We start from the raw sequence: 26984 nt of genomic DNA, 5'->3' as shown, positions 1-26984 counted from the left end.
TTATGTATATCTTCTTTTAGTATAATTTGTTTGCTGGGACCAGGCTTTTTCCCCACTTTTGACTGGGGTTTTTTACAGCCGGTACCCGTAGAGTAGAGTCAGTTAGGGTTTTGAATTATTAAAGTTATTTTTTTTGTTTTAATTATATATCAGTTGTTTTATTTATTTACCGGTGACGCCAATTCCACCTCATGTCCTTCCTCATTTTATTGTAACTCTGAATAGTCGGAACATATTTTTTGGTGCTCCGGATGAGGAATGAGGTGATTGTGCAGAACCGAAGTTAGTTGATTTGCCAGTTTTGAGATCAAATACAGTGAATAAAACTAGAGATTGACTTTTAGGCTGACTGTTAAGAGACAGCGTTATCCCGTTGCATGGGCGATTCTTTGTTCGCGCGTTCTTTCCTGTAGGGGCGAGTAACGTAAATATAGACTTTTGGTCACGTCGCCACGAGTTCAAGTGGGCCCTCGGCGTCACGTTTCTTCGAACTTTGCGGTCCGTTTCGACTGCAGAGACGTGGGAAATTTTTATTTTTGTTTGAGAATAACGTCAGGGCTATAGTGATTTATTGTTTGTTTTAATTATAGTAGAGCGATACAAATATTATATTGTTATATTTTCTTTATTCTTGTTTGGTAATTGGTTTATTTAATTTAATTTTGTTATTAGCTTATTTTATTAGTTTTGATTCGCGGTTTAGATTAATTAAGTAATTTCGAGATTCTTTGATTAATATGGCGCCTACCGCTTTGAAAAGGCTCATTACGGTGCAGTACACGCGATTAGCAGAAATCGAGTTGTCGAGCTCTCGATTAAGAGACAAAGATCGCAGCACTTTTAATCGAAATATTATAGCTTCGCGAATCGAGTCCCTACAGGAAATCTGGAAGGATGTGCGTAGCGCGCATGCTGATATTTCAATTCGTGATGAGGCGGAGGGCGACGCGTATCTTACGGATAATGTGATTGGCCGCTTGCAATCGACATACGAAGATACGCTTGATTTTTTGTTGACTGTACAAGCGGAATTGGAGGCTGCAGAGCAGCCTACCTTGCCGACCGGGCCACCGAACGCTAGCTCTTCTTTAACACTCGAGCACCGCGCGGCTAAACTTCCCAAATTAGATTTGCCTACGTTTTCCGGTCAATACGAGGACTGGGAAAATTTCTGTGATTTGTTCACTAGTTTAGTATACAATGCACCCGGCTTGGCTGATGCAAGCAGGTTGCAATATTTAAAAACTTGTTTAAAGGGGGCGGCTGCGGATCTCGTTAAAGATGTGACGACTACGAACGCGAATTATTCGGCGACGTGGCAAGCTTTGAAAGTGCGTTTTCACAATCCGCGTTTGATTGTGTACAAACATTTAAGGGCACTTTTGGATATGCCATATTTGAAAAAAGAATCCGCAACAGAGTTGCGTTCATTTGCTGACGAAGCTCAGCGTATAGTACGGGCGTTAACAAATTTGCAAATGCCAGTAGGGCATTGGGATATTTGGTTTGTTTATATCCTAGCGGCTCGTCTGGACTCCGATTCTCAAAAAGCGTGGGAGACGGAATTAAGTGTTAGGGATCGTCGTATGGTTTTAGATAGCGTCGCGGAATTGGGGGACGTAAACCCTTTAGATCGATTTCCGAAATTCGCGGATTTATCCGAGTTTTTAGAAAAACGCGTTCAGGCGCTCAGTATGGTCGCTTCAAATAGTATTAAACCGGAAAAAAGGGCCTTCAGCTATACCTAAGACTGTACTGGGCTCGCGACGGGTATTCCATGCTGTTTCGTCTCAACCTTCAGTTGATGGGAAACCGAAGTGTCCCTTGTGTACTGGCGCGCACTGGTTAGCCAAGTGCTATAAATTCCAGGCCAAGAGACCTTTCGACCGCCGTAGAGAGGTACGCCGGTTACAACTCTGTTACAATTGTTTTGGCCGTCATAGGGTGTCCGACTGTCGTTCGTCTTTCCGTTGCACGCAATGCAAGGAAAGGCACCATAGTATGATTCATTTGGTACAGGCCAGCGGTTCTCAGTCAAAGGAAAAAGATTCGGTTGAGTCACAGGGTTCAAACAACGGGAAACCCTCTACGTCCTCGGGTGTTAATGTGCACACTGCACGTGTTCTTTCGCGTAGGTATACGGTGCTGTTAGCAACTGCTCAGTTAACGTTGAAAGGGCCACACGGGGCGCAGACCCGTGTGCGGGCTTTGCTAGATCAGGGATCTCAAGGTTCGTTTATATCCGAATCAGTTGCTAACCTTCTAGGTTTACGAAAGCGTCGCGTTGATGTTCCGTTAATGGGTCTCGGTGCGAAGTCTGCCGGCACTGCCTGTCTGGCTACGAGTTTTAAAATATGTTCGTTAGTTGACCCGTTGTTTCAACTCGAAACGGAAGCGTTGATCCTGTCGAAACTCACGTCGCAGCTTCCGGCTCGACACATCATGGAGTTGGATCTCGGGTCGTTCGCGGGGTTGTCTTTGGCGGACCCAAAATTTTATATTCCGGGATCGGTCGACGTTATTTTTGGTGCAGACATTTATGGACAATTGTTGCGTTCGGAACTGCGTAGTTTTCCTCCCTCGTCCCTGATTGCGCAGGAGACGGTCCTTGGTTGGATTGTCTCCGGCCCTGTACGTTCGGACGGTTCACGGCGGGCGGTCCACCATTTAGCCGCGCCACTTCACATGTTGCATTGTACCGCGGAGCATGACCTAGACGAGTCGCTACAGCGGTTTTGGAACCTCGAAGATTTACCAGCGGCCACGTCGCTAAAACCATTAGACGAAGCGTGCGAAAGATTGTTTCGAGAGTCACACGGTCGTAATGCAGACGGTCGGTTTATTGTACGTCTTCCGTTAAAATCTGAGCCGCCAGCGGTTGGTCCGGAAACCAGACGTATGGCTATCGGCTCTCTTGCGCATATGTATCGCCGGTTTGATCGCGATTCTAGACTTGCATCGGCATACCGCGAATTTATGTCCGTTTATGAAAGTTTAGGACATATGGAGCGTGTTCCTGCGTCGGAGCTTGTTAATTCGCGTGCATGGTACCTTCCACATCATGCGGTCGTGCAATCGACGCCGTCAAAGTGGAAGATTAGAGTAGTTTTTGATGCGTCGCGAAAGACTCGCGAAGGTCAATGTTTAAATGATTTTCTTTTGCCGGGACCTGCTCTTCAGCGTGATCTCTCGTTGATCTTATTAAATTGGCGACGGTATCGTTTTGTGTTTACGGCGGACGTTGTTAAAATGTTTAGGCAAATTTGCGTCGCGCGCGTTGATCAAGATTTGCAAAGGATAGTATGGGCTCCTAGCTCGTCGGAGACGCCGGTGGAATACCGGTTGACAACCGTGACTTATGGGACGGCGTGTGCTCCCTATCTCGCGATTCGTACGCTTCTACAATTAGCGGAGGATGAAAAATCGCGCTTCCCTCTCGGTGCCCAGTGTTTAATATACAATACGTATGTGGACGATACGTTTTCGGGCGCGGACGAGCTCGCCGTCGCGGTGCGCACCCGACGGGAGCTCATTGACCTTTTAAAATCGGCGGGCGTTAAGTTAGATAAATGGGCCGCGAATCATGCTGATTTGCTGCCGGGCAATACACAGCAATCTGGGACGGAAGACTCAAAATCAATAGGTATCGATGAGTCTGTCAAAACTTTAGGGGTTCAGTGGAATCCAAATCGGGATGAATTTCGTTTCACTACGTTAGATTTTAAAGGCTTAACCGGAGCAGTGACCAAGCGATCTGTTCTCTCCAATATTGCGCGCTTGTTTGATCCGCTGGGGTGGTTGGCTCCGATTACGATAACCGCCAAGATTTTGATGCAGGATCTTTGGATTCTAAAGATTGGATGGGACTCTGTTCTACCACTAGATGTGCAGGATAGATGGCGTGATTATTGTAGCTCTCTTTCAATTTTGCCTGCCTTGCCAATTAGTCGATGGTTGGGAGCCTCTTGCGACTCGGGTTTGCAGATTCATGGGTTCTCAGACGCCTCATCTCGTGCTTATGCTGCAGCAATTTATATTAGAATTCATGAGGGAAATGGTCGGTTTCGAGTTTCTCTGCTATCCGCGAAAAGTAAAGTTGCTCCTGTGAAAACAGTGAGCATTCCTAATTTAGAGTTGTGTGGGGCCGTATTACTTGTCAAGCTTCTTTGCCATGTTCGTAAACTAGATTTTTTACAGAATTTGCCTGTTTTTACTTGGTCTGACAGTCAAATTGTTTTGACTTGGCTTCGCAAACACCCATGCCATTGGAAAACTTTTGTGGCGAACCGTGTATCGTTCATCCAGACCGAGTTGCCGAGTGCTATATGGGCGCATGTGCCCACGAATGAGAATCCCGCAGATTTGGCTTCACGTGGTAGTAAGCCTGTAGACTTGATACATGCAAACCTGTGGTGGCATGGGCCTGATTGGCTTGCGATGCCCGAAGAGCACTGGCCGAAAGCGCCGCTAGCTCCGCAGGTCTTGCATGTTGAAGCGACTCCGAGTGATCCGGAGATTTTGTGTAAATTTTCTACGTTGACTCGGTTAACTCGTGTTGTGGCTTTTTGTTTACGTCCATTGGTTAGTTTGCGAAGGCGCAAGGACAATCTTTCTAAATTACCTGATTTTTTGACCACATCAGAATTGTCTGCAGCACGAATTGCAATAGTTAAGTTGGCACAGGCGCATGCTTTTGATTCAGAAATTAAATTGTTACAGATGGGGAAAAGTTTACCGAAGCGTAACCCTTTGCTTAGTTTAAATCCGTTTGTGGACAAGATGGACGGTGTTCTGCGCGTTGGGGGTCGTCTAGCAAATTCGAGTTTGTCTCACGATCGCAAGCATCCACCTATTTTACCGCGTCGTTCTCCACTTAGTCGTTTGTTTGTTCGGCACGCGCATCGTTCCTGTCTTCACGGTGGACCTATCATCATCATCATCATTATCATCATCATCATCATCCGGACGGTGCGGATTACTGTCTCGGATTCCTCGGGGCGCACTTTCGTGCGGATTACCCCGAGGACTTCCGCGTAACTCTTACCCTCCGCGGGCTTGACTACCACCGCGCTCCTGTTGGAGCGCGGTCGGTTCTTCCTTTTCTTCTTCTTCTTCCTCTTTTTAGCTGGATCCGGCGCTTCCGCCGGCTTCGGCTTAGTTGCCGGGTTTTTTCATCGGCACCTTCTTCTTGTTCCCGCCCTTCTGTGGTGCGGACGGGGTTTTTGGCTCCTTGCCCTTTTTCTTCTTTACGACCGTGGCCCAGGACTCCGACCCCTGGGCCCTCGTTTTCCTCCTCTTTTCCTCCTCCTTTTCCTCCGGGCTGGAGAGGGTTGCCCTCGCCCTCTTTTGAGAGGGCGTTGCAACGACCGGAGTACAAGGAGGTGGTGTCGCCGGCGACATGGGCGCCGAAGTTTCGAGCGCCCTAAGCGCTTTGCAGCGCGTCATCCTACTGAAGCAGAGCAGATCAACCAGCTCGCCAAGGCGGGGGATGCCCTCTTTGACGGGATTGGCGATATTTCTCTGCTTCTCTGTCGCCGCTTTCATCGCATCCAGGACTTGACGCATTCGCGTCAATTGGGCGACTTCCACTGCGTCAACCTCCTTCAGTTATTATTATTATTATTATTATTATTATTATTATTATTATTATTATTATTATTATTATTATTATCTAGTTGAGGCCAGCCGGGCACTGAGTCCTAGGGGACCATTGTACCCGGGCCGCTAGGCAGCCTCGGGCATGTCGACTCCTCTGTGAGTCCCATGCGCGCCAGGTGTTTCCTCGTGTACCAGTGTCCTGTCACTAGGCCCACGAGTATGCGCAGTTGCGCCCTGTCCAGGTGAATTAAGGTGTCCCCCAGCTTTTGTGACGGTCCCTCAAATAGGGCCCTCGTGTGTCTCATGCCGTTAGCGTTATGCCAGAGCCTGATGAATTCCTGGTTTAACCAGTCCTTGGCCAGGCCTTTCAATGCATAGGTTGAGACGCCAATGGGGTACTCATGGCATGGCTGGGAGCTTGTCGCCCCCATTCGTGCCAGTTCGTTAGCCCTCTTATTACCTGGGATACCAGCGTGACCTGGTACCCACAGCAGCTTAACTCTGTTGTTCACAGATAGCTGTCTCAAGGTCAGTGCACAGTCCCTCACTAGCTTAGATCCAATTTCCACTTTGTGGAGGGCTCTAAGCGCGGCCAGGCTGTCACTGCAGATATCGATGTGTTTTCCTGAGTGGGCCCTTTCCAAACTATATTTGGCGCAGGCCCAGATGGCAAACACTTCTGCTTGGAAGACAGTAACGTGGTGGCCCAGCCTGTGGGTCATTTCGACCCTTGGGCTCTCCCCCGCAATTCCGGCTCCGGTGCCAGATCCGGCCTTGGAGTCGTCTGTGAACCAGACCAGCCCCCCCGGAGTCAGAATGCCGTTAGGGTCCTTCAGCCATTTCTCCCTGTCTGGGAGGATTAGGTCATATTCTCGTCTGAAGAGGTACTACGTCTTGCAGCGGTCTCCACCTCGGGTCAGGATTAGCTCTGATCCCAGGTCCCTGAGGATCTCGGTGTGCCCGCCGCTCACCGGGGACCATTCTTCAGCTTGGTGGAGGCAGATGGCCGCTCTCCAAGCCGCTGCCATCACTTTTAGATGGGGTGGCTTGCTATCGAGCAGCGCACCCATTGCCATAGTGGGCGTGGTGGGGAGTGCACCTGTTATCCCCAGCAACGCTATTCGGTATATTCTTTCTATAGCCTTCCTGTGTGCTCCCCTCTTCATGGAGGTCCACCACACAATCGAGGCGTATGTAACGATAGGTTCAAGGATGGCCTGGTATATCCACCTGACCATCCTTGGTTTCAGTCCCTATGTCGGGCCAAACATTCTGCGGCAGGCCCAGTAGGTGCTAATTGCTTTCTGGGTCTGCCTGTTCACATGGTTCTTCCAGGTGAGTTTTTTGTCTAGTATTACACCTAGATACTTTACCTCATCTGTGAGCTGTAGTTGCGTCCCAAAAAGATGAGGAGTCTTAAAGTAAAAGCGTCGTCTCTTTGTGAATAGGACCAACTCTGTTTTGCTCGGGTTAACCGAGAGCGAGTGTGATCGACACCAAGATTCTTGACCGTGAGGTCGTCGGCGTAGCCCTGACCCTCAAAGCCTTCCGTGGTGAGTATACGAATGAGTTCGTCAACCACGAGGGTCCACAGCAGGGGGGACAGGATTCCTGCCTGCGGGCAGCCCCTCGCACGTCGGCACTCACCGTCTCCTCTCCCAGGCTTGCTGTGGTTGTTCTATTCGTCAGCATATTGTGGATCCATTTCACGACGGAGTCCTTAATGTTGTATCTCCTCGCGGCTTCCTGTATAGCATCGTGTGGGGTGTTATCAAACGCCCCCTCGATGTCGACGAAGATGCAGAGGGCGGATTCATCTTTCGACAGCGCGCCTTCAATGAAACCTACCAGTTTATGAAGTGCCGTCTCGGTGGATTTGCCGTTTTGATAGGCGTGTTGAGAGGGGTGCAGCGGTTTGCTGACCAAGACCTCGTCTCTGATGTACCGATCAACCAGCCACTCCAGCGTTTTCAGCATGAAAGAGGTGAGGCTGATGGGTCTGTATGACTTGGCAAGGTCGTAATTGTCCCTCCCTGGTTTCGAGATGAACACTACCTTGGAATGTCTCCAGGCTTTAGGTACGTAGCCCTTCGCTAAACAGGATTTGAAGATCTGGCCCAGGCGCCTGTACAGGTCCTCTCCGCCCTCCTGAAGGAGTGCCGGGAAGATCCCGTCAGTGCCTGGGCACTTCAATCTTTTGAAGGAGCCGATGGCCCACTTCACCCTGTCCGTATTTATCACCTTTTCAGCTATTCCCCAGTCAGCTGGAGCGGGGTCGGTGTGCGTGGTATCGCTACGGCGCCGCTCCTCGATCCTCTGCTACTGAGCCAGGGAAATGAGTTTGAATAAGGTGTTCTAATGTTTCTCTGTGGTCGTTCGTCAGACTTCCGTTTGGGAGTCTGAGGCGATCCAACCTTGGTGAGGGGCCTGTTGCGAAGACCTTCCTTAACCTGGCAACTACAGGTAGTGCCTCGGTTTCTTTGCAGAAGGTCTTCCAGGCCGTCCTTTTACTGGTTCTTATTAACTTTTTGTAAGCTTGCTGGGACTTTTTGTAGTTGTCCCAAGCTGGCTCCGTATTGACCTTCATGGATTATTCAATAGTTTACGGGTGTCCTTCCTGGCTTGGTCCAATTTCTTGTTCCACCAGGGGACACTTTTGCTACTGTTCCTAATTTTCGCCGGGCAGGCAGCCTCGTAGGCTTGAGTAATGGCAGAGCTCAAATGCTCCACCGCTTGCTCAATTTCGCCTACGGTCCTGGGACGCTGACAGTTCCCCTTCAGCCTCCCTTCCAGGCCCTCTCTATAGAGTGCCCAGTTAGTGGCTTTTGAGTTCCTGTAAGCCTCGCCAGTGCCGCCTTCCCTGTCGCCTGTTTATTCAAAAGTGATAAGGCGGTGGTCCGAGAGTGTGCTCTCGTCCCGTACCTGCCAGTGTTTAATGACCTGTGTCACCTTGGCAGAGCCCAGGGTCAGATCGATCACCTCCTGTCTGCGGGAGGTCACAAAGGTGGGAGAGGAGCCTATGTTAAGGATCTACAAGTCCGTGGTGGCGAGGTACTCCAGCAGTGCTGTGCCTCTACCGTTGGTATTAGTACTGCCCCATACGGTGTAGTGCGAGTTGGCGTCGCAGCCGATCACCAGGTGCAGACCATTGACAGCACAGTGATCTATCAGAACCCTGAGTTCCCTCGTGGGTGGAGGTTCCTCAGAGTCGTACGGAAGGTACGCATACCACCAGCTCTGACGTGTTTGCACCGAGGTTAAGTTTAACCTTAACCGCTGAAAGATCAGCTGTACAGAATTCATTTAGTTTCAGGGCCGCTATCTCCTTCTTGACGAAAATACAGGCCCTGGGCCTTGTGGATGTGGCATCGTAGTAGAGTGAGCCGCACCCCGCGTTTAGCCCTCCTATATGTTCCTTGTGGATCCAAGGTTCTTGTATGAGGGATATGTCTGTCTGCTCCATCGCTATGCGGCGATGGAGAATGTCCGTCGCCGCCTTGCAATGTTGCAGGTTGATCTGCGAGATCTTGGTACCATCTGACACCTTATTGGTGCCAGCGTTGGTCCTGTCTCGCTTGTTTTTGATGGGTGGAGAATGTTCCCCCCAGGGGCCCATTACACCTACCTTTGAGGTGGGCCCTTACCAGAGCCCTTCCCTCTCCATACTTTTGTACCGGCCTTCATGGCGCTTGGGAGGGTACGTTGGTTACCCCTCTTCACTCCCATGAATCCGGTACTTTTCGTTGCCTCCGCTGCGGTCGGCCTTCCCCTGGACGTCGCTGCCCTGGGGATGCTCCCGCTTATCGGAGGTGGCATTGTGGCGTCCTTTGTTCCTTGGGAGGATTCAGCGGCCGCCACTTGTTGTATATTCTCCCGGGGTGGGAAGGTGTTGGTGCAGGGGATGGGGGTTTCCGAGGGCATCCCTGACGACGCCCTGGTTTCCCCCTCATCGTTCCTCCCTTCATCGCACCCTTTACTTTCCTCTACCACCGGGTCCGTTATTGCCGTTCCATGCCCGGCTTCCTCTGTTGTTTGCTTGGGTTCCTCCGTGGTTCCGGCCGGTCCCTCTCTGAAGAAGGCCCTCCGTAGTCCCACGTGGAACTCAAACTTTTGCCTCTCGATGAGTCTATGGGAGGCAGGATCAACCCCCAGGACAAGGGTGACCGAATTTGGTCCCTCCCTTCTGCTCCACACCCTCCATAGGTTGGTGTGGAGCCCTGGGTTTTGTCCCTCCATCATCCTGAGGATGATCTCCGTCTTGGTCGGAGGTCCCGGGATGACCGTCATCATTCTCTTTAACTTTGGGAGGCGTTTGCTGTCCAGCACCTGGAGTTGCGCGCCTTCCCAAGGTTTAATAGCGGTCGCCGTGGCTTTCAGCCATTCTACCGCTCTTGTATCCGCGCACCTCACCAGAAGGACTCCGCCTCCAAACCGGCACTCGTCAAAGCGCGGCATGGTTCCCTCCTTGTGGGCCCCACACAGCGCCTCCACGATCGCCCGTTCAACGGCGGAGGCCTGCGCCTCGTTGAGTGTCCACTCCGGATAGTTGGTCGGCACATTTGCCAGCCTCCGCTTCGCAGTTAACGCCTCCTTGAAGCTTACTGGCGCTGGGAAGATTTTTTGTCTCCTTTTGGCGAGCGGTTGGGTGTTCGGGGAAGTGGATGGTCGGGCCCTTTTCAGCCCTTTACCGTCCACTTCTCTCCTTCCTTCCTTCGACGTCGCCGTACGGGGTTGCCCAGTTTGCGAGCCTCTCCCCCGGCGGCCGTCGTCGGGTTCGCCCCCGCTTCGACTGCTTTCCCGGTGGGAATAGCCCCGCTATTGTTCCCTTCCAGCGCTAAACGCGCCCTACGGGCCCTCCGCTTGGCTGCCCCACCGAGTCTTATTTTTCTCTCCTGCACTGCCTGTTCCGGGTTTGGGATGTCTCCCTGCCCAGCCCCGGCAGCACCTGAGGAAAGTTTCTCGTTGAGGGTGAGTGTATCCGGAGCCGGCAAGATTGAACCCTCGCCCGCTACGGATACACCCTCTTCGGTTCTACCCAACGACGGTTCCTCGGAGGCGGTTCCCATGAGTGGGCCCCTAACCTCTTCAGACACCACGTCCTTGGGTGTTTCAGTGTTTGATGTTGTGGTTTGTGTTTGTGTTGTTTCTGTTTTTGTTTGTTCCATATGTGTCCCACGAGTAGTCGGGAAGTGTAGGCACGCCCCTGCACAGCGCGGATGCAGAGGTAAGGCTTAATACAATGGGGGTTCGCCCGGTACCCCAAGGGCATCGTTCATGACACCATTACCCCGGTGCCATCCAGCTCTCGGCACGATTGCTTACACCTTAGCTTGGGGAGCTGGTCCGCGACGGGGCTTTTGTTTCCCTCCTAGGGTTTTTGGCCGAAGGGGGTCCCTTATAGCACCCGCTGGCCGGAGCATTCCATGGACACACCTTTCTCGTATCCCGTACACCTGAGGCGAGCCATTCCACGTTACACGGGGTCCGCTTCACGCTCCGGTCGTCCTCCTATCCGCCACCTGGAGACACGCTCGGTTGGGGCTCAGCCTGGTACGACCAAGGTCGACCTGGTCCCCCGCGCCCCTTGCGGGGGTTGGGCAACTCCGAGAATAAATTAATATAATTAAAGGTTTGTTTCATCATCTATAAATAAAAAATCTTAATCAAAATGAAAGTGTAATAATTAAATTAAATGATATATGACTTGTTGGTGTAAAAATATAAGGAAATAAATCTATAAAATTTCTTAAAGTAATAAAATTATTAATCTAAAAAAAATATAAAATGTTTATTTTATATTTTTTTTTTGTTAAACATTGAAATTCAGAAAAAAAAATCTTAGAAATTAAAATAATTAATATTTCAAATCGAGAAGGAATAATTCAAAACTTTAATGGTAAAATAATAAAAATTAATATTGATCTAATTCATTTAAAGAAAAATATATACTTGTAGTTGATCAAAAATTTCAAAAAGATTTATTATCATTTTCAATTAAAAATTTTATAAGTTTTATAAGATTTTTAGGAAAATAAATTTTTCAATTAATTGGAAAAAAATAAATTTTTTAAATTAATATAAAAAAAATTAATAATTCAAAAATTGAAATTAATATCAATAACTAGGACTTATTTGTGGGATAAAATTTTGATTAAGAGTAAATTTTACTATATTTGGTTTAAAGACCAATTCTTATTTTATTTCAGACACTTAATGATTAATTTAAAAAATAATTTGAAAATTAATTTTAATTTGACAAATTAATGTAATTTATTTAACTAATTTTTTAAATAGAATTTTTAATTCAATTTATAAAATTGTTATAAGATGTAGATTCTAGAAGAGATTCCCTTACGGGTAACGATTGTGAACGGACGCATGTGGTGTCGAGTGGGTGAACAAAGGAAGAAAAAAGGTGAAAAAGTGGAAAAGAGAAAAAACAAGGGCAACAGAATCAGTGAGCGGAAACGGGAGAGAAAGAGCGGCGGTGTAGGATAAAGGGAAAACAGTGTATGTAAGAAGAAGTGTAACAGAAAAGGGGTACGTTTGTGTGAGATTAGGAGGAGATAGAGGCTGAGAAAGCGCGGCAACGGGAGAAAGAAGAGAACAGGAAGAGACATCTAGAGGACAGAGAATAAACCGGTGAGCAAAGGAATGCTCGGGAATAAGGAAGAGGCGTAGGGAAACAGTGGGCAGCAAAGAAAGGAGGAAACGAAGGAGAAGAGGAAAACAAGTGAAGGAAGAGAAGAGGCCGGAAAAGCAGACAAAGGGGTAGACGTGGAGGGCCGACCAATGTAGAGGCTCTAACGAGGGAAAAGAGCCAGAGTGTGGGAAATATGCCCAGCATAGAGGATATCTGGAAAAGGAAGAGGGAGTCAGAAGCAGGATACGAGGAGGGGGAGAGGAAGAGGGGTGGGGGAGGCGGAAGCCAACAAACGGAAGAATGGATATTTAGAGAAAGCAGCATAATAGAGAGATCGCGGGATAAGAAAAAGGAGAAAATGGAAGAAGAAAGAGGTTTCCTTGAACTAAAGGAGATGATAAAAAAGCTAGAGAAGGCCAAAAGGCCTGGGGGAAAGGATTGAAACTAGCACAAGGGCTCTGGGAAAAGAAATGAGGGAGGAGATAGCCGGAATAAAAGGGGAAATAGGAAAGCTAGAAGACGAAATGAAGAGAAGAGAGGATAAATGCATGGAATAAAAGAAAGACTTGGAAAAGAAAATGGAAACATTAAGAAAGAAAGTGGAGGAGCTAGGGGAGGGGGAGGCAAAAAGAAAACACCAGATGGAAAATGATAGAAGAGAGAATGCAAAGCCTGGAAAGGGGGGCAGCAGAGAAATCAAAGGAGGAGAGCGAAAACGAGGAAGTAAAAGCGAACTAGAGAGGAAATGGGAATGGAAAGAAAAAGAGGACAGAGAGAAAAACATAATAGTCAAAGGGATAAAAGTGAAGAGAGAAAAGATAAAGGAGAGAACAGAAGAGCTCCTAAAAGAGATCAGAGTTCAGGGCGCGGTAGAGGAGGTGTAACCGGTAGGGTACACAGAGGGGGGGGGGGAGGAAGTAAACATGGTACAGCTGAGGCTGAAGACAATGGAGCACAAAAGAAATGTGATGGAGAAGAAGAAGGGCCTGAAGGGCAGGGACGAAAAAATAGAAGAGGACCTAACATGGAGGGAGAGGAGGACACAGTGGAGGCTAAGGAACATAGCAAGAGAGGAAAGAGAAAAAGGAAGATATGTTTGGGTGAATTACGGAAGAATCAGGAAAGAAAGCAAATGGTGGAGGTGGGACGAGGAAAGTGATAACTTGAAAGATTGGGAAGGGAAAAAATGGCAGGAAAATAACGGGGAAAATAACGGGGATGCATACAACAAGGGGGAAGGGAAATGAGGGACGAAAGAGAGGGGGGAAAAGAGAGAGGAAGCAGGGAGAAAGAAAGCCAGTGAGAGAGCGTGGGGGAGGAAGGAGAGAAAGAAAAGAAAACAGAAGAAAAAGAAGAGAAAAGAGAAAAAGTCAGGAAAAGAGGAGGACAGAAGAAGAAGAGGAACACGAAAAGGATGAGGGGCGGGGCGGAGGGAGAAAAGGAGGAGTGGGAGATAGGATGTCTGGAACTGCGCGGAGATAAGAAACAAAGATGAGGACTTCTGGAAGACGATCACACAATGGGACGTAATAGTTCTAATGGAGACTTGGCTGGAGAAGAAAGGGTGGGAGAAGATAGAAGGAGGACTGCCAAAGGGATACAGGTGGGAAGCACAGTTGGCTGAAAGGAAGAACAAAAAAGGAAGGGCAATGGGGGGAATGCTGATGGGGGTGAAGGAGGGCCTGATGGGAAAGGAAGGAAAGATAATAAAAGAAGAGGAAAAGGGGGGAATAATGACGGTGGAATTTATGAGAGGGGAAGAAAAATGGAGAGTAGTGGGGGTATACGTGAACACGGACATAGAGGAGAAAATGAAAAAGCTCAGGACAAGAATGGAAGATATAAGAGACGAAAGAATAACGATTATAGGAGGAGATTTCAACGCGAGAACGGGAGAAGAAGGAGGGGGAAGAAGGGTAGGGAGAAAGAAAATCGAAGGATAAAAAACAAAATGCGGAGGGGAGAGCACTGTTGGAGGCTTTGAGGGAGACGGGGTGGGAGATACTGAACGGGAACATCAGTGGAGACGAAGAGGGAGAATTCACCTACACGGGAGCAAGAGGGAGCACAGTGATAGACCATGTGTTGGTAGAAGAGGAGGGTAAGGAGAAGATTAAAAGAATGGAGACAGGGGATAGAATAGACTCGGACCACCACCCAATGATACTAAAAATAGAAGGGAGAGGAGTGGGGAAGGAAGAAGAAAGGGGAAGAAAGGAACAAGTGGCGAGAGGAAACTGGACAGAACAGGGAAGGGAAAGGTTCAAAAAAGGAATCAAATGGAGAGAAGCGAGGAAAGAGCAAATAGAAGAGGATATGGAGAGGATGATGGAAGAGTTCAGAAAAGGACTAGAAAGAGGAAGAAAAGGAACTAAAACAAGCAAGAGGAAAGGGTGGTGGGACGAAGGGAGCATGAAGAAGAAGAAAGAAGTGAGAAAGGAACTAAGAGACTGGAGGAAAGGAAGGGTAGGGGGAGAGAGTTACAGGGAGACCAAAAGGGAATATAACCGATTATGCGAAGCTAAGAAGGAAAAAGATGTAACGTGGTAACCGGGTGCGCTCGGGTAGGTAGCGCCGAGCGCTGCAGTACCGCGTTCGGGTCTCGTCCCGAGACAGCAGCTGCGTGAGGAATGGGATTGGTCGGTAAATAATTAGCGGTGCGTAGGTAAACGTATTGTTTATTTGTCCTTCGTCGTGGCAGGTGACGGTCCGTTCGTTAGTACAAGTCGGTCTGTAACGCAATGGCAACCGAACGTATTAATATATTCTAATCTGTCTTACGTACTATTTGGGAGGATGTTATGATACAGGGGACGCACTTACAGCTAACTTAGTACTACGCGGTCTTATAGCTACGGAGGCGCGCGCGGGCGCTGAGCGATTTGATCCGGTAACGCGGCGCGGCGCGGTCTCGATGGGACAGCGGTCCCGTTACGCTCGATTTCACGCGGTCCTTTTGTCCGGTACGATCGTGGGTCTCGTCCCAGTCGATCGCGAATGCTCTTTTGTCGTTTTGAACGGATGGTTCGCACTTCCAGAGAATTCTGTCTTTATCGCCGCTGGCTGCCCTCTATATCTTCGCTCGCGGCCTGTTGGCTTGCGCGAGCGGCTCGGGGTCCGGCGCCGCGTAGCGGCTGCGGCGGGCGGCGCGCGGGCTCGTCGCGTGTTTGCGCCGGCGCCGCGTGACGTAAGTGACTCTCGTCACAGGTTAAGGGTCATTTTTAGGTGGGATGTGAGGTGGGAGAAGCGCAGCGATTGTAACGGGGGGGCACAGGTGTCACCACGTTACAGTATATTCCCCTCTGTTTTCTCTTATGCTATAATATAGAACGCAATGGAAGAATGCCAATAACATAGATAAACAATAAAAAAACAATAAAAAATAAAATATAATAAAATAAACTAATCCTATCAATAATGAGTATATAACATAAATTAAGATTAACACTGTACAAGCCCTTAATTGCTTGCAAAACTAAACCTCTCCTTTCCTTGACTATGTTTTGGTCTTCTTCCTTCTTTCTGGCTCACTTTTTTCTATTCACTATTCTATGCCTAAGAAACTAAATAACCCTCTGTCGTTCTCTCCTCTTGCCTTACTTTATATTAAAAAACTAGAAAAGAAACACAAAATACAATGGCATAGAATATAAATCAAAAATCAAAAACAAAAACACCGTAGAATAATATAAAATAAAACAGTCAAATAATGTAATAAAATAAAATGTAACCTGAAAGATGAAAATATAAAATATAAAATAGCTTCCAAAAGCAAACAAAACTGACCGTAAGTGAAACTAAAATAATGTTATTGTTTCCCTTCCATTTCGCTAGGTAAACGTCTTACTTACTCCTCACTGTGCTTAATCTACCTATACTCACTAACTGTATTGAGTTCATCCGCGTTTCACTTTCTTTGTCCAGCCTTTCACTTCTTGTTCCAACTCTTCTCTTCTTTTGTTCGTCTCCTCTCCCCTTCTGTCTTCGTCCCGTCTCGGCCCTCCTTGTTTGCTGTATTCTCTTCTTCTTTCTTATTCTCGTGCTTTCCTTCCTATTTTTGTTTCCATTCTCCTTCCTTTTCGATCCACACCCACTCCTTGCCCTCCACCCATAGCTTTCTGTTACTATATTCCACTTCCCTTCCCTTGGCCCTTTCTTCTCTCGCTTTCTCCTTTATTCTCCACCTTAGTTTCCTTTCCTCCCTCGACAGGTCCTCCTCTACGTTTACATTCCACATCTCCCAAATTACGTTTTTGTTTCTTATTATTTTTCTGCTATCTTCTTCCTCCTCTAGCTCCGTTAATATAATCTTCCTTCCACCTTCTCCTGCTACCTCTATAAGTTTTCTAACTTCTACCTTCTTCCCCAGCTCCATTTTAAGCATAATTTTCACTCTCCTGCTCCTTTCTTCTTTGTCGTCTCCTCCCACGTTTCTCCATACTATACTCCTCCTCCTTCTTTCCTTCCTCTCCCTCTCTATTCTTCTTTCCCAGTTCTCCGTCCAGCTTTACTCCTCCTCCTTCTCCTGTTTTCTTTCTTCTCTCCACCTTCTCTTCCCTTCTCCTTCCTCTTCTGTCTCCTCACCTCATTTAGCCTCTTCCTCCTTTTCCTTCATTAGCTTTGTCTCCTCTTCCTCCTTCCTTCCTCCTTCTCTTTCTCCCTCCGTCTCTTTGTCTTTTTCTCCTTTCCATTCTCCCCTGTTCCTATCTACTTCTCTTACTTTTGCTTGCGCCTCCTCCGCTTCATCTTTTATTATTCCACCGCTTCGTGTCTCTTTCTTCCTCCTCTCTGTCCCTTCCTTTTCTCTTGTGTTGCTTCTCTCTTCTTCGTCTCCTTCCCTATCCATTTCCATTTTTTCCCTCTTCTCTATCTTTTCTGCGCTTTCTTTTCTTTCTTCGCTTCGGCTTTTGTCTTTCTACCCCTGTTCCCTTTCTTCTCTTCCGCTCATTATCACCTCTTTTATCTCTCCTACCTTCTCCCTTATCTTTTTTAGCTACTCTAACATTTCTTGTCTCCACACGTTTTCCATTTCTTTCCCTTCCTTATCTTTCTCTTAACCTCTACTTTTCCTTATCACGTGTTGTTTTCTAATGTCCGGCCTTTCCTGGTTGTGATGTAGATATTGTATCAATTATATTGTTATTAAATGTGTAATACATTATATCTCATGTAGATATAGTAATAATGACGTTGTTATTAAATGTATATTACATCATATCTCATGTACGTATGGTAATAATGACATTGTTATTGAATGTATATTACATACCTGATGTAGATATAGTAACAGTTATATTGTTATTAAATGTATATTACATTATATCTCATGTAGATGTAGGAATAATGTCATTGTTTAAAATGTACATTACATATGTGATGTAGATATAGTAACAGTTATATTGTTATTTCAATGCGTATTACATTATATCTCATGTAGATATAGTAATAATGACATTGTTATTAAAAGTATATTGCATTATACCTCATGTATATATAGTAATAATGACATTGTTATTAAATGAATATTACATATGTGATGTTCATATAGTAACAATTATATTGTTACTAAATATATATTACATTATATCCCATGTAGATATAGTAATAGTGACATTGTTATTAAATGTATACTACGGATGTGATGTAGATATAGTAACAGTTATATTGTTATTAAGTGTGTATTACATTATACCTCATGTAGATATAGTAATAATGAGATTGTTATTAAATGTATATTGCATTATATCTCTTAACATTTTGCCATGGCTCGCACCGTTTTTGAGATATTTGCCTTTATAATGTGGGTACGGCTTCGGAACTTTTAAATATCTCGATACATCTCGAAAACTACGCATCTGATCAAATAATATCAGAGAACATGAATAGTATGAAACTTAATTTCCTACAAAAAAGGTCTCTCAACATCTTGCTACAGCTTGCACGATTTCCGAGATATTTGCAGATTTATCTCAAGGAAAAGGGCCTTACGGACATATTCCGAGATATTTCTTCTTCTTGTTGTTCTTCTTCTGCACAGCTGCACTGGAAGTGGCATTTACAGCTCGGAATAGTGAATACTGCTTAGAATAGGGCAGAGCTATCTCAAAGAAAGGGGCCACGGTGTTTCTGTATCTTTACAATGTGGGTACGAATTCGGAACTTGTGAACATCTCGATATATCTCGAAAACTACGCATCTGATCAAAAAATGTCATAGGACATAAATAGTAGGAAACCTAATTTCCTACAAAAAAGGTCTCTTAACATCCTGCCATAGCTCGCACGGTTTCCGAGATATTTGCCTTTATAATGTGGGTACGGCTTCGGAACTTTTAAATATCTCGATACATCTCGAAAACTACGCATCTGATCAAAAAATGTCTTAGAATATAAATAGTAGGATACTTAACTTCCTACAAAAAAGGTCTCTTAACATTTTGCCATAGTTCGCACCGTTTCCGAGCTATTTGCAGATTTACCTCAAAGAAATGGGCCTCAAGCACTCATTCCGAGATATTTCTTCTTCTTCTTGTTCTTCTTGCTCTTCTCCAAAATGGTTGGAGGCGCTGCTGTAGAAATTGCCACCTCGACAATCTGTTGACTGCGACGTCGAGAAGCGTTGGCTCTGGAACTGCGTTGAGCGGCGATCCGATCAAGAAGTGTCCTGGTGAGAGGGCTGAGACGTCGTCTGGATCATCGGTGAGTACTTCCAACGGTCTTGAATTGAGGATGGCTTCGATCTGCGCAAGCAATGTTATTGATTCCTCGAACGTCAATAAAGCATCTCCAATCGTCCTCTTCAGATGGAATTTGAGAGATTTGACCACTGCCACCCATTTTCCACCCATGTGTGAAGCGGCAGGAGGGTTGAAGTGCCACTGCGTACCATCCTTGGCGAGTAGAGCTGCGATGTCCTGTTTTTCGCGTGTGCTGTCCTTGAATTGCTTCTTCAACTGCGCGTCCGCTCCTTGGAAGTTGGTGTCGCAATCTGAGTAGAGAGAGGCTGCAGTTCCTCTCTTTGCTGCGAATCTGCGATAGGCTGCGATGAATGCGTCAGCTGAGTAGTCGGTGACAACTTCCAAGTGCACAGCTGAGGTTGCGAAGTAGACGAATACACAAATCCACCCTTTCTGCGTCTTGGCTCCTCTGCCTTTCCAAGTCTTCAGCGCGAGCGGTGCTGCATAGTCCACACCAGTGTGTGTGAACGGGCGCGATGGAGTGACCCGACAAAGTGGTAGTTGGCCCATCAGTTGATAGGCACGGATCCCCCTCTCCCGAGCGCACTTCACGCACCGCAGGATATGCGTTTTCACTAGAGCTCGTCCACCGAGAATCCAGTAGCGTTGTCTGAGGAAAGCGAGGGTGGATTGCGTACCTCCATGTATGGTCTGACGATGTGCGTGGTCGATGAGAAGCGCTGAGAATCATGAATCACGAGGCAAGATGACAGGATGTTTGCCGTCGTGCGAAAGCTCTGAGTGTTGGTGGCGTCCGCCTACTCTGGCGATCCCTTGATGGTCAAGGTAAGCGGTGAGCCTCGTAAATGGATGCGTCGACGGAAGCGTTGTTACTTTGACGAGTGCAGCGAGTTCATCCTTGAAGAATGTGGACTGCGTGGCCTGAATCCAGTAGATTCTAGCCCTTTCCATATCAGCTGCTGAGAAGAAGTGCGTGGGCGAAGCGTCCTGTCGTTTGAACAGCTTGTCCACGAATTTGAGGCAAAGAGCGGTGATTCTGAGTAATCTGTTAACACAAGAATATTTATAGATTAATTCCCATGAATATTCCTTTACTGCGTTTGCCGTGTGGAGTGAGACGACAGCACGAGCTTCAGGGGCGCCCAACTCGTCTGCGTCGACACTGGTCTGCTTGGGCCGCGCGTTCTGAGATTGCGTGAACCACGGTGGTCCCGTCCACCAAAGCGAGTGCTGTTGAAGCTGTTCTGTCGTCATGCCTCTTGACGCGCAGTCAGCTGGATTCGATGATCCTGGTACATGCCTCCAGTGATAGTTCTGCGTAATCTCCTGGATCTGGATTACCCTGTTGCGTACGTAATCCTTCCATTTGGAGGGGTGCGTCTTGATCCATGCAAGTGTGACTTCTGAGTCCGTCCACAAAAATGTCTGAGAAACGGTCAAGTTCAAAGTAGCGTGAACATGCCGCATCAGTTTTGAAAGTAGCAGCGCTGCTGTGAATTCCAACCTCGGGATGGTCAGACGTTTGAGTGGTGTCACTCGCGTTTTCGAGCAGATCAGAGATGTGTGGGTACCCGTGGACGGTGAGGTAATGGTGCGAGGACTGATGCATCAGAGAATCCGTGGAGTTCAACTGTAGACGTGGTCGTTGTGTTGACCCATCGTGGGATGGAAAGTCTGGCCAGACTAGTAAGATCTTCCCTGATGAGCAGCCACCGTTGAGTGATGTGAGAAGGCAGAATGTCGTCTCAACCGAGTTCGTGTAACCAAAGCTCTTGAATGAGAATTTTGGATCTGATAATTACAGGTGCAACAAAACCGAGTGGATCAAAGAGTTGAGCTACTTCGGAGAGAATGAGGCGTTTCGTGAACTGCGTGCGTTGCGTAGCTGATATGGTCGCGAAGTTAAGCGTGTCCTGATGTGGAATTCATTTATTCCGAGAATTTTGGTTGCGCAGTCGTCGAATGAGATTGCTGCGTTGTTCTGTTCTGGTGCGAGGTGTTCTAGCAACGATTTGCTCGTGGAATGCCATTTTGCCAATGAAAATCCACCAGCTTGACAGAGTTGCGTCAGCTGATTTGCAACGTCCTGTAGATGCTCTACTATATCTGCACCACCAAAAATATCATCGACATACCTGCCGTTTTTGATGGGTTCAACAGCAAGGGAATTTTTCGACCCTTCATCCTCAGCGAGTTGCAGGAGTGTTCGAACAGCCAAGTACGGTGCAGCTTTCGTCCTGTACGTGACCGTGGTCAGCTGGTACTGCGTTTCCTTCTGCGTGTCATCAAGCCAGAGTATCTGCTGCAATCTCCAGTCCTCCGGATGCACCTTGATATCCCGGTACATCTTCGTGACGTCGGTTGCAAACAGATGTTTGTATCTGCGTATCCGAATGAGCAGATCTGCGATATTCAGCATCAGATTTGGACCAGTATGTAGAAGATCGTTCAGCGAGTATCCTGATGAAGTTGGACTGGAGCCGTTGAAAACCACACGCAATGCGGTGGTCGTGCTGCCCAACTTCAGAACGCCATGATGCGGAAGAAAGTACTGAAACGGACTGGTTATTGAGTCGTTGTTCAGTCTTACCATATGGCCAAGTTGCTCATACTCGAGCATGAACTTGGTGTACAGCTGATGGTACTGGGCGTCCTTACTGAGTCGTCTGAGAATTCGCTGAAGACAATTGTGCGCCGGGTGAAGTTTGAGCGGCAATCGCACGATGTATCTTCCTGCGGAGTCTCTTGAATGCGTGGTCTTGAAATGATCTTCGCACTCTTGCTCGTCTGGTGTGAGCAAGGGTGCCGTGTCCTGCGGTGGCTCTTCCTGCGTCCAGAAGCGGCTGAGTAACTCACTCAGTTGACGATCAGTATTATTGACTGTCACCTGATGAGAAGTCCTGCGAATTGTCTGAGAGCCCTCGAGGGGCCCGATTATGAGCCAACCGAAGATCGACAGTTGAGCGATCAACGGTGATGCAGCGTACCGAATAATATTTGACTTGATGACTTGCCCGTATGCGTCTGCTCCGAGAATGATGTTCACCGGTCTGGATATGAGAAACTGAGGATCTGCGAGGTTCAATTTCTCCAGATGCGATGGCAGCGTTGGACGAGCTGGTGGGTCATCTTCGTGAGCACGTGTGCGTGAACGGTGACTGAAAGCGGCCTGTAGTTGGAATGGAGGATAATATTGACCACTCCATTCGTCTGCGAGGTCCTTGCTCCACCAACTCCGTGGACATCCAATGAGGAGCGTTGTCGCCTGAGTCCAAGCTGATTTACTAAAGACTCTGAAATAAGAGAGACTTCAGAGCCTGAATCAACAAGAATTCTTACTTGCTGCGTTGCGAGGTCGGTGTGCACTCTGGCGAGTGCCGATGCTGGAAGTGTGGTCCATGGTCTGCGTGGTCTGAGTGCGTGGGCTGCGTGGTCCTTTAATGCGTGAGCTGAGCAGGCTGCCTGGGCGTCGACGACTGCACCAACCCCTCAATTTGCGGTCGATGTTGACGGCGTGGTCTTCGAGGTCTGAGTCGAAGCCGGGGCTTGCGAGGGCCTTGCTGCGGCTGCCTGAGAGGTCTGGTATCCAGGCACCACCACCCGGCTCAAATCTCCTCCATGCAGGGTAGTGTGGTGGTGTTCGTCGCACAATTTGCACCGCTCGTGCGTTGTCCTGCAGCTCCGGAAATTGTGGTGCCCAAAACAGTTTATGCAGAGCGCATGTGCCTTGATCACGTTGATGCGCTCTGACACTGCGAGGTCTCTGAACGCCGGACACACGGCCAGAAAGTGGTCCTTCGCACAGTACGCGCAGCGGTAGAGCGCTGCCTGTCGCGCCCTCTGCGGCGTGGAGAACCCAGCGTGAGCGGCGCGCGTGGGCGGCGTGGTCCGAGTCGATGCTGCGTGCGTGGCCTGCATTGCGTGGATGCTTGCGGCGTGAGCTGAGAGGTTCTGATTGCTGCTTGCGTGGTCTGCGTAGGACTGGCATCCGGGTGGGGCTCGAGCTGCTACAGCATGCGTGCGCGTGCCACCAGAAACTTTGAAAGTTGCTCCATGGTGGGAAACTCCGTCTGCGTGGACAGCATTGACTCCCAGAAATCGCGTGTGTCAGGGTCCAAGAGACGGACGAGCGCGGTAATCAAAAAACAATTGTGCTCGTCATAGAGCCCGAAGCTCTTCAGGGCTTCAAGCGTTTCACCCATGATATTGGCCATCTTGGTGAGCGAGGCCGCCTTCCTGACCTTCATCGGTTTTAGGTTGTAAATCCGGTCCATGTGTGTTTGTATATTGAGACGCTTGTTCTCATAACGCTCGTCGAGGAGTTTCCATGCTTCAGCGAAGGCCTCCTCCGTCGTGGGCAAATGCTCGATGAGATGGGGAGCGTTTCCGGAGACGGCTCCCTTGAGGTAATGGAACCGGTCAAGGTCAGTGAGGTCGTCGTGTGCGGTGATCACTGAGGCGAAGGTGGCCTTGAACTGGTGCCACCGACTATACTCCCCCTCAAACTTGGGGAGTGCGATCTCCGGCAGACGTGAGCGGCGAGGCTTGGGCGGTTGCGTGTGCGTCGCGGGCTGCGCGGTCGGCGGCGGGCTCAGACGGTGCTCCAGCTGAGTGATCAATTTTCGCACGGTCAGCACTACCTTTTCTTCTTGCGAGGCCACCTTGGACTTATAATATCCGTGATCCAGTTGGGAGACAGGCCAGAGTCGGCTCAGCGCTTGATGCTCCTGATGGAATATCAAGTGCATTTTCATAAGCGTGGTCTTCGTTATTTCAACCTCAGAGGGGAGAATCTCAAGAGGTTCTTTAGCAGTGGAGGCCTGAAGATCCTCTACAATCGAGAGCATCGTGTCCAGGCGTTCTTCCTGAACCTTAGCGCGGACTTGAAGTTCTGACGAGAGCCGAGCGGGCGAGCGTGTGCGCGTGACCTGCGTGGTCTCTTCCGGCACCTCAAGCAGCGATGGCACGGCAGGCGCTTCCTCATCCGCTTTGTTTGAACGAACGAACACTTGTCTTGTCTCTAACGTTCCTTTCTCTTCTGGCGCTCACATCGCTCACACGCTCGCCGCGTATGCAAAATTCCCCAGATAGGAAAAAATGGCGGGAAATCTAGTTTCTCACATAACCAAATCGCTGTGAATTTTTTAATCATTTTTCCTGACCAAACGGTTTGTTTGCGACATATGGTTCCTCTCAGACTATTTTTCTTCTCAATGCTCAGAATACGTTGATGTAAAAAAAATGTAGCATTAATTTTCAATGTTATAAACAATTTTGCCGCAAGTTTTTTTTATAAATGTCCACCGATCCTAGGATGTTGATTCATCCCCTAAAGTCATGACCATTAATTTTTTTACACCCTATACAAGCCCTGAAATTTTGCAAGATATATACGTTGCATATACCGATACATAAATTTTTCAAAAATAAAAACTACTATTTTTATAAAAAGCAAATGTCGATCCTCTAAAGGTTAAATTTGATGTTTCTCGTTCGCAACGAAGTATTGCAAGTATTGCAAAGCATTGCAAAGTATGACAACTGTGTATTGTTTCCTATTTTTAACCGACTTCGTAAAGAAGGAGGTTACTCAATTCGATCAGTATGTTTTTTTTTCTGTGTGTGTTCACCGATTACTCCGAGATGAATGAACCAATCGGAACAAAACCTTTTGCATCTTGTAGGGTATGTCTTCCGATTGGACCCATTAAAAAAAAATTTTTCATTTTTTCATTGTTATTGCAAAATACAGGAAGTTTTTAATCACAAGATTGGACGATTTCAATAACCTTTTAATATGTTGTCGGGGGCGTGATGCCGAACAACTTTTTCATTATACATAATTAACGGAAAACTTTAGTTTCCGAGATATTCGTGAAAAACTATTGTTACTACTACATTGAATTCTATGTATGCCTACGTGTATTTTACCGCCTACTCTGGCGGTGTATAGATCAGAATGCAATCGTCTGTCTCTACTGTTTCTATACACATATCGCGTCAACCAGAAACCAGTATACAGGTAAGTCTCGATTAATGCCAGTTCACATAGTGCGATATTCGGTTTAGTGCGAATTTTAAAATGATACCAGGTCGCATTTAATGCGAACACAAATTCAGTTAATGCGAGGTTTGCGAGGCTTTTTTCGATCCAGACACGGATCGAAGCATGCAAGTTAACAGAGACTTGGATAAAATACTGCGGGTTTATCATCACATATACGGAGATATGAAAAAACAGAAGAAAGTGCAATCAACACTGTTAAAATACTAAACATGTTTATGCTATTATAATTTAATAATATACGTATGATAAGGACCAATTCCTATATTCCAAATATTCGAATAGTACGAACTCAAATAATGCGAACAATTTCTGGCAACTCGTACTAATCGACACCTACCTGTACATATATAATAACTATTGTTATTGCAAACTTCTATTCTTTAGCGCTATTCTGCAAGGAATGTACCGATCGCTATGATCGGAAACGGATCATAATCGGAGATATTTTTGCGATGATCCCAATTGTAAAAATTTGTGGAATTTGTAATTGTTAATAACTATTGTTATAGCAAGAATCCTATTTGCTGGTGTTACTCTGCAAGGAATGTACCGTTCGCGATGAAAGCTTTCCAATCTAATTGGAGATATTTTCGTGATGAGCTCGCTTCCAAAAATGTATGGAATTTATTATTGTTAATAACTATTGTTATAGCAAGAAGCTTATTTCTTGGTGTTACTTTGCATAGAATGAACCAATCGCGATGAAACCGTTTGTAACGGGCAATCTGAGAATTATTTTTAGAAAAAGTTATTAACTTTTTTAAATAAATGTTTCTTAATTAATAAAAGTATACTGGATACGTCATGCAATTGGGACGGGTAATATCTTGAATTTGGTAAGAGATAGGAAAAAGCTATTTATGTAAAAGTTCAATGGTATGATAATGTCTATTTTTCTGTGATTTCATTTTCTTCGTGAATGCAACGATGCACTAAAAAAATGCAAATCCACTTTTTATTTAAATGGAATTGCATTTTCTTTTTACTTGTGTCAACTCCTTGAAACATTCTGCATAAAAAAGTACTATGGTACTATCAGAACTAATAAATGGAGGGACCTCCCGTCTATATAGTAAAAGTTGAATATGTGCAACAGAGACAGAGAACCAGACGTTGCATATATCAGCCGAGGTGTCGAATCTCGGATTATATGCGATGACCAGCCAAGCGTGAACGTAGAAAGGGACAGACAGTGGAGGAGAGAGAGAGAGGTCCAATGATCAAAGAAAAGAGAAATGGGTTTACGAGAATCGGTTATTTGTCCTTATATGAGAACACACAGGGCTGGGTGAGGGCTCATTCGAAAGAGGAAGGTCCAATGCAGGGGGCTCAACCGATGGTTTAACGAGATTGTGTTGATATCTAATAATATGAGTGTCCAAAGTAGAGGAAAAATCGAGAAAATACGCCCGCTGAATCCAAGTACATTTTAAGTAACTATAACAGTTTTGTGACTAAAACGATTTGTTGAGCCCCCTTCATTGAACCTTCCTCTTTCGAATGAGCCCTTATTCAGCTCAAGATCTTCTCATATAAGGACGAATAACCGATTCCCGTAAAAGCATTCCCAAAGACGAGTTCCGCCATTATCTGGATACTACAGAGCAAGTCACGTGACAAATTTAGTTCAGCTAGTAGTTATAAGGTGGCGTCTAAGTAGAAAGGCTGCCGATTTGGAATCATAGTCAGAATCAAGCGTTAGCTTGATTACGTCACTCGAACTATGCTGCGAAGGCAAGCGAAAAAGGCAACATCGCCCGAACCATGAGTGAGACGCACTACAGTCATGCTGTCCTTCTCTCATTCTGAATGTTGAGTTTGTCCCTTTTCGCTAAGATTTGACTGCGGCCCGCCTGGATCTTGCACAGCGCCCCGTAACAAACCTCGCCTCATTCAAACTATATCGTGTTGGTATCATTTTCATCAGACAAATTCCACCAATGCGCTAGTAAAAGTTTCAGTAAAAAACAGTCAAAAAT

General features: G+C 46.8%; 3 protein-coding genes across 3 annotated transcripts; all 3 read right to left on the bottom strand.

The window, feature by feature from the left end:
• Positions 1-5699: 5699 nt before the first annotated feature.
• Positions 5700-6674, bottom strand: LOC123989215. The gene is made up of 2 exons (XM_046289916.1): positions 6509-6674; positions 5700-6448 (listed from the first exon to the last, which is right to left on the bottom strand). The coding sequence occupies exons 1-2, from the start codon at positions 6672-6674 to the stop codon at positions 5700-5702; spliced, it is 915 nt and encodes a 304-aa protein (XP_046145872.1).
• A 12069-nt stretch (positions 6675-18743) lies between these two features.
• LOC114881492 lies at positions 18744-19487 on the bottom strand. The gene has a single exon (XM_029198303.2). It carries the CDS (start codon positions 19485-19487, stop codon positions 18744-18746), a length of 744 nt encoding a protein of 247 aa, XP_029054136.2.
• Positions 19488-22945: 3458 nt separating this feature from the next.
• LOC114881493 lies at positions 22946-23785 on the bottom strand. Its single transcript, XM_029198305.1, has one exon. It carries the CDS (start codon positions 23783-23785, stop codon positions 22946-22948), a length of 840 nt encoding a protein of 279 aa, XP_029054138.1.
• Between the last annotated feature and the right edge of the window lie 3199 nt (positions 23786-26984).

This window comes from Osmia bicornis, unplaced genomic scaffold (assembly GCF_907164935.1).
Source record: "Osmia bicornis bicornis unplaced genomic scaffold, iOsmBic2.1, whole genome shotgun sequence".
Lineage (NCBI taxonomy): Eukaryota > Metazoa > Arthropoda > Insecta > Hymenoptera > Megachilidae > Osmia > Osmia bicornis.
The sequence above is the reverse complement of the archived record's forward strand: the minus strand, read 5'-3'. Positions and strand labels throughout refer to the sequence as shown.

Excerpts from the sequence above, each read along its gene's own strand:
- LOC123989215 (XM_046289916.1), bottom strand. The coding sequence starts at position 6,674 with ATGGCAATGGGTGCGCTGCTCGATAGCAAGCCACCCCATCTAAAAGTG. Across the intron at positions 6,449-6,508 it reads AGAGCTAATCCTGACCCGAG|ACAGGGAGAAATGGCTGAAG; the intron begins GTGGAGACCGCT and ends TAATCCTCCCAG.
- LOC114881492 (XM_029198303.2), bottom strand. The coding sequence starts at position 19,487 with ATGGGCCAACTACCACTTTGTCGGGTCACTCCATCGCGCCCGTTCACA.
- LOC114881493 (XM_029198305.1), bottom strand. The coding sequence starts at position 23,785 with ATGCTCTCGATTGTAGAGGATCTTCAGGCCTCCACTGCTAAAGAACCT.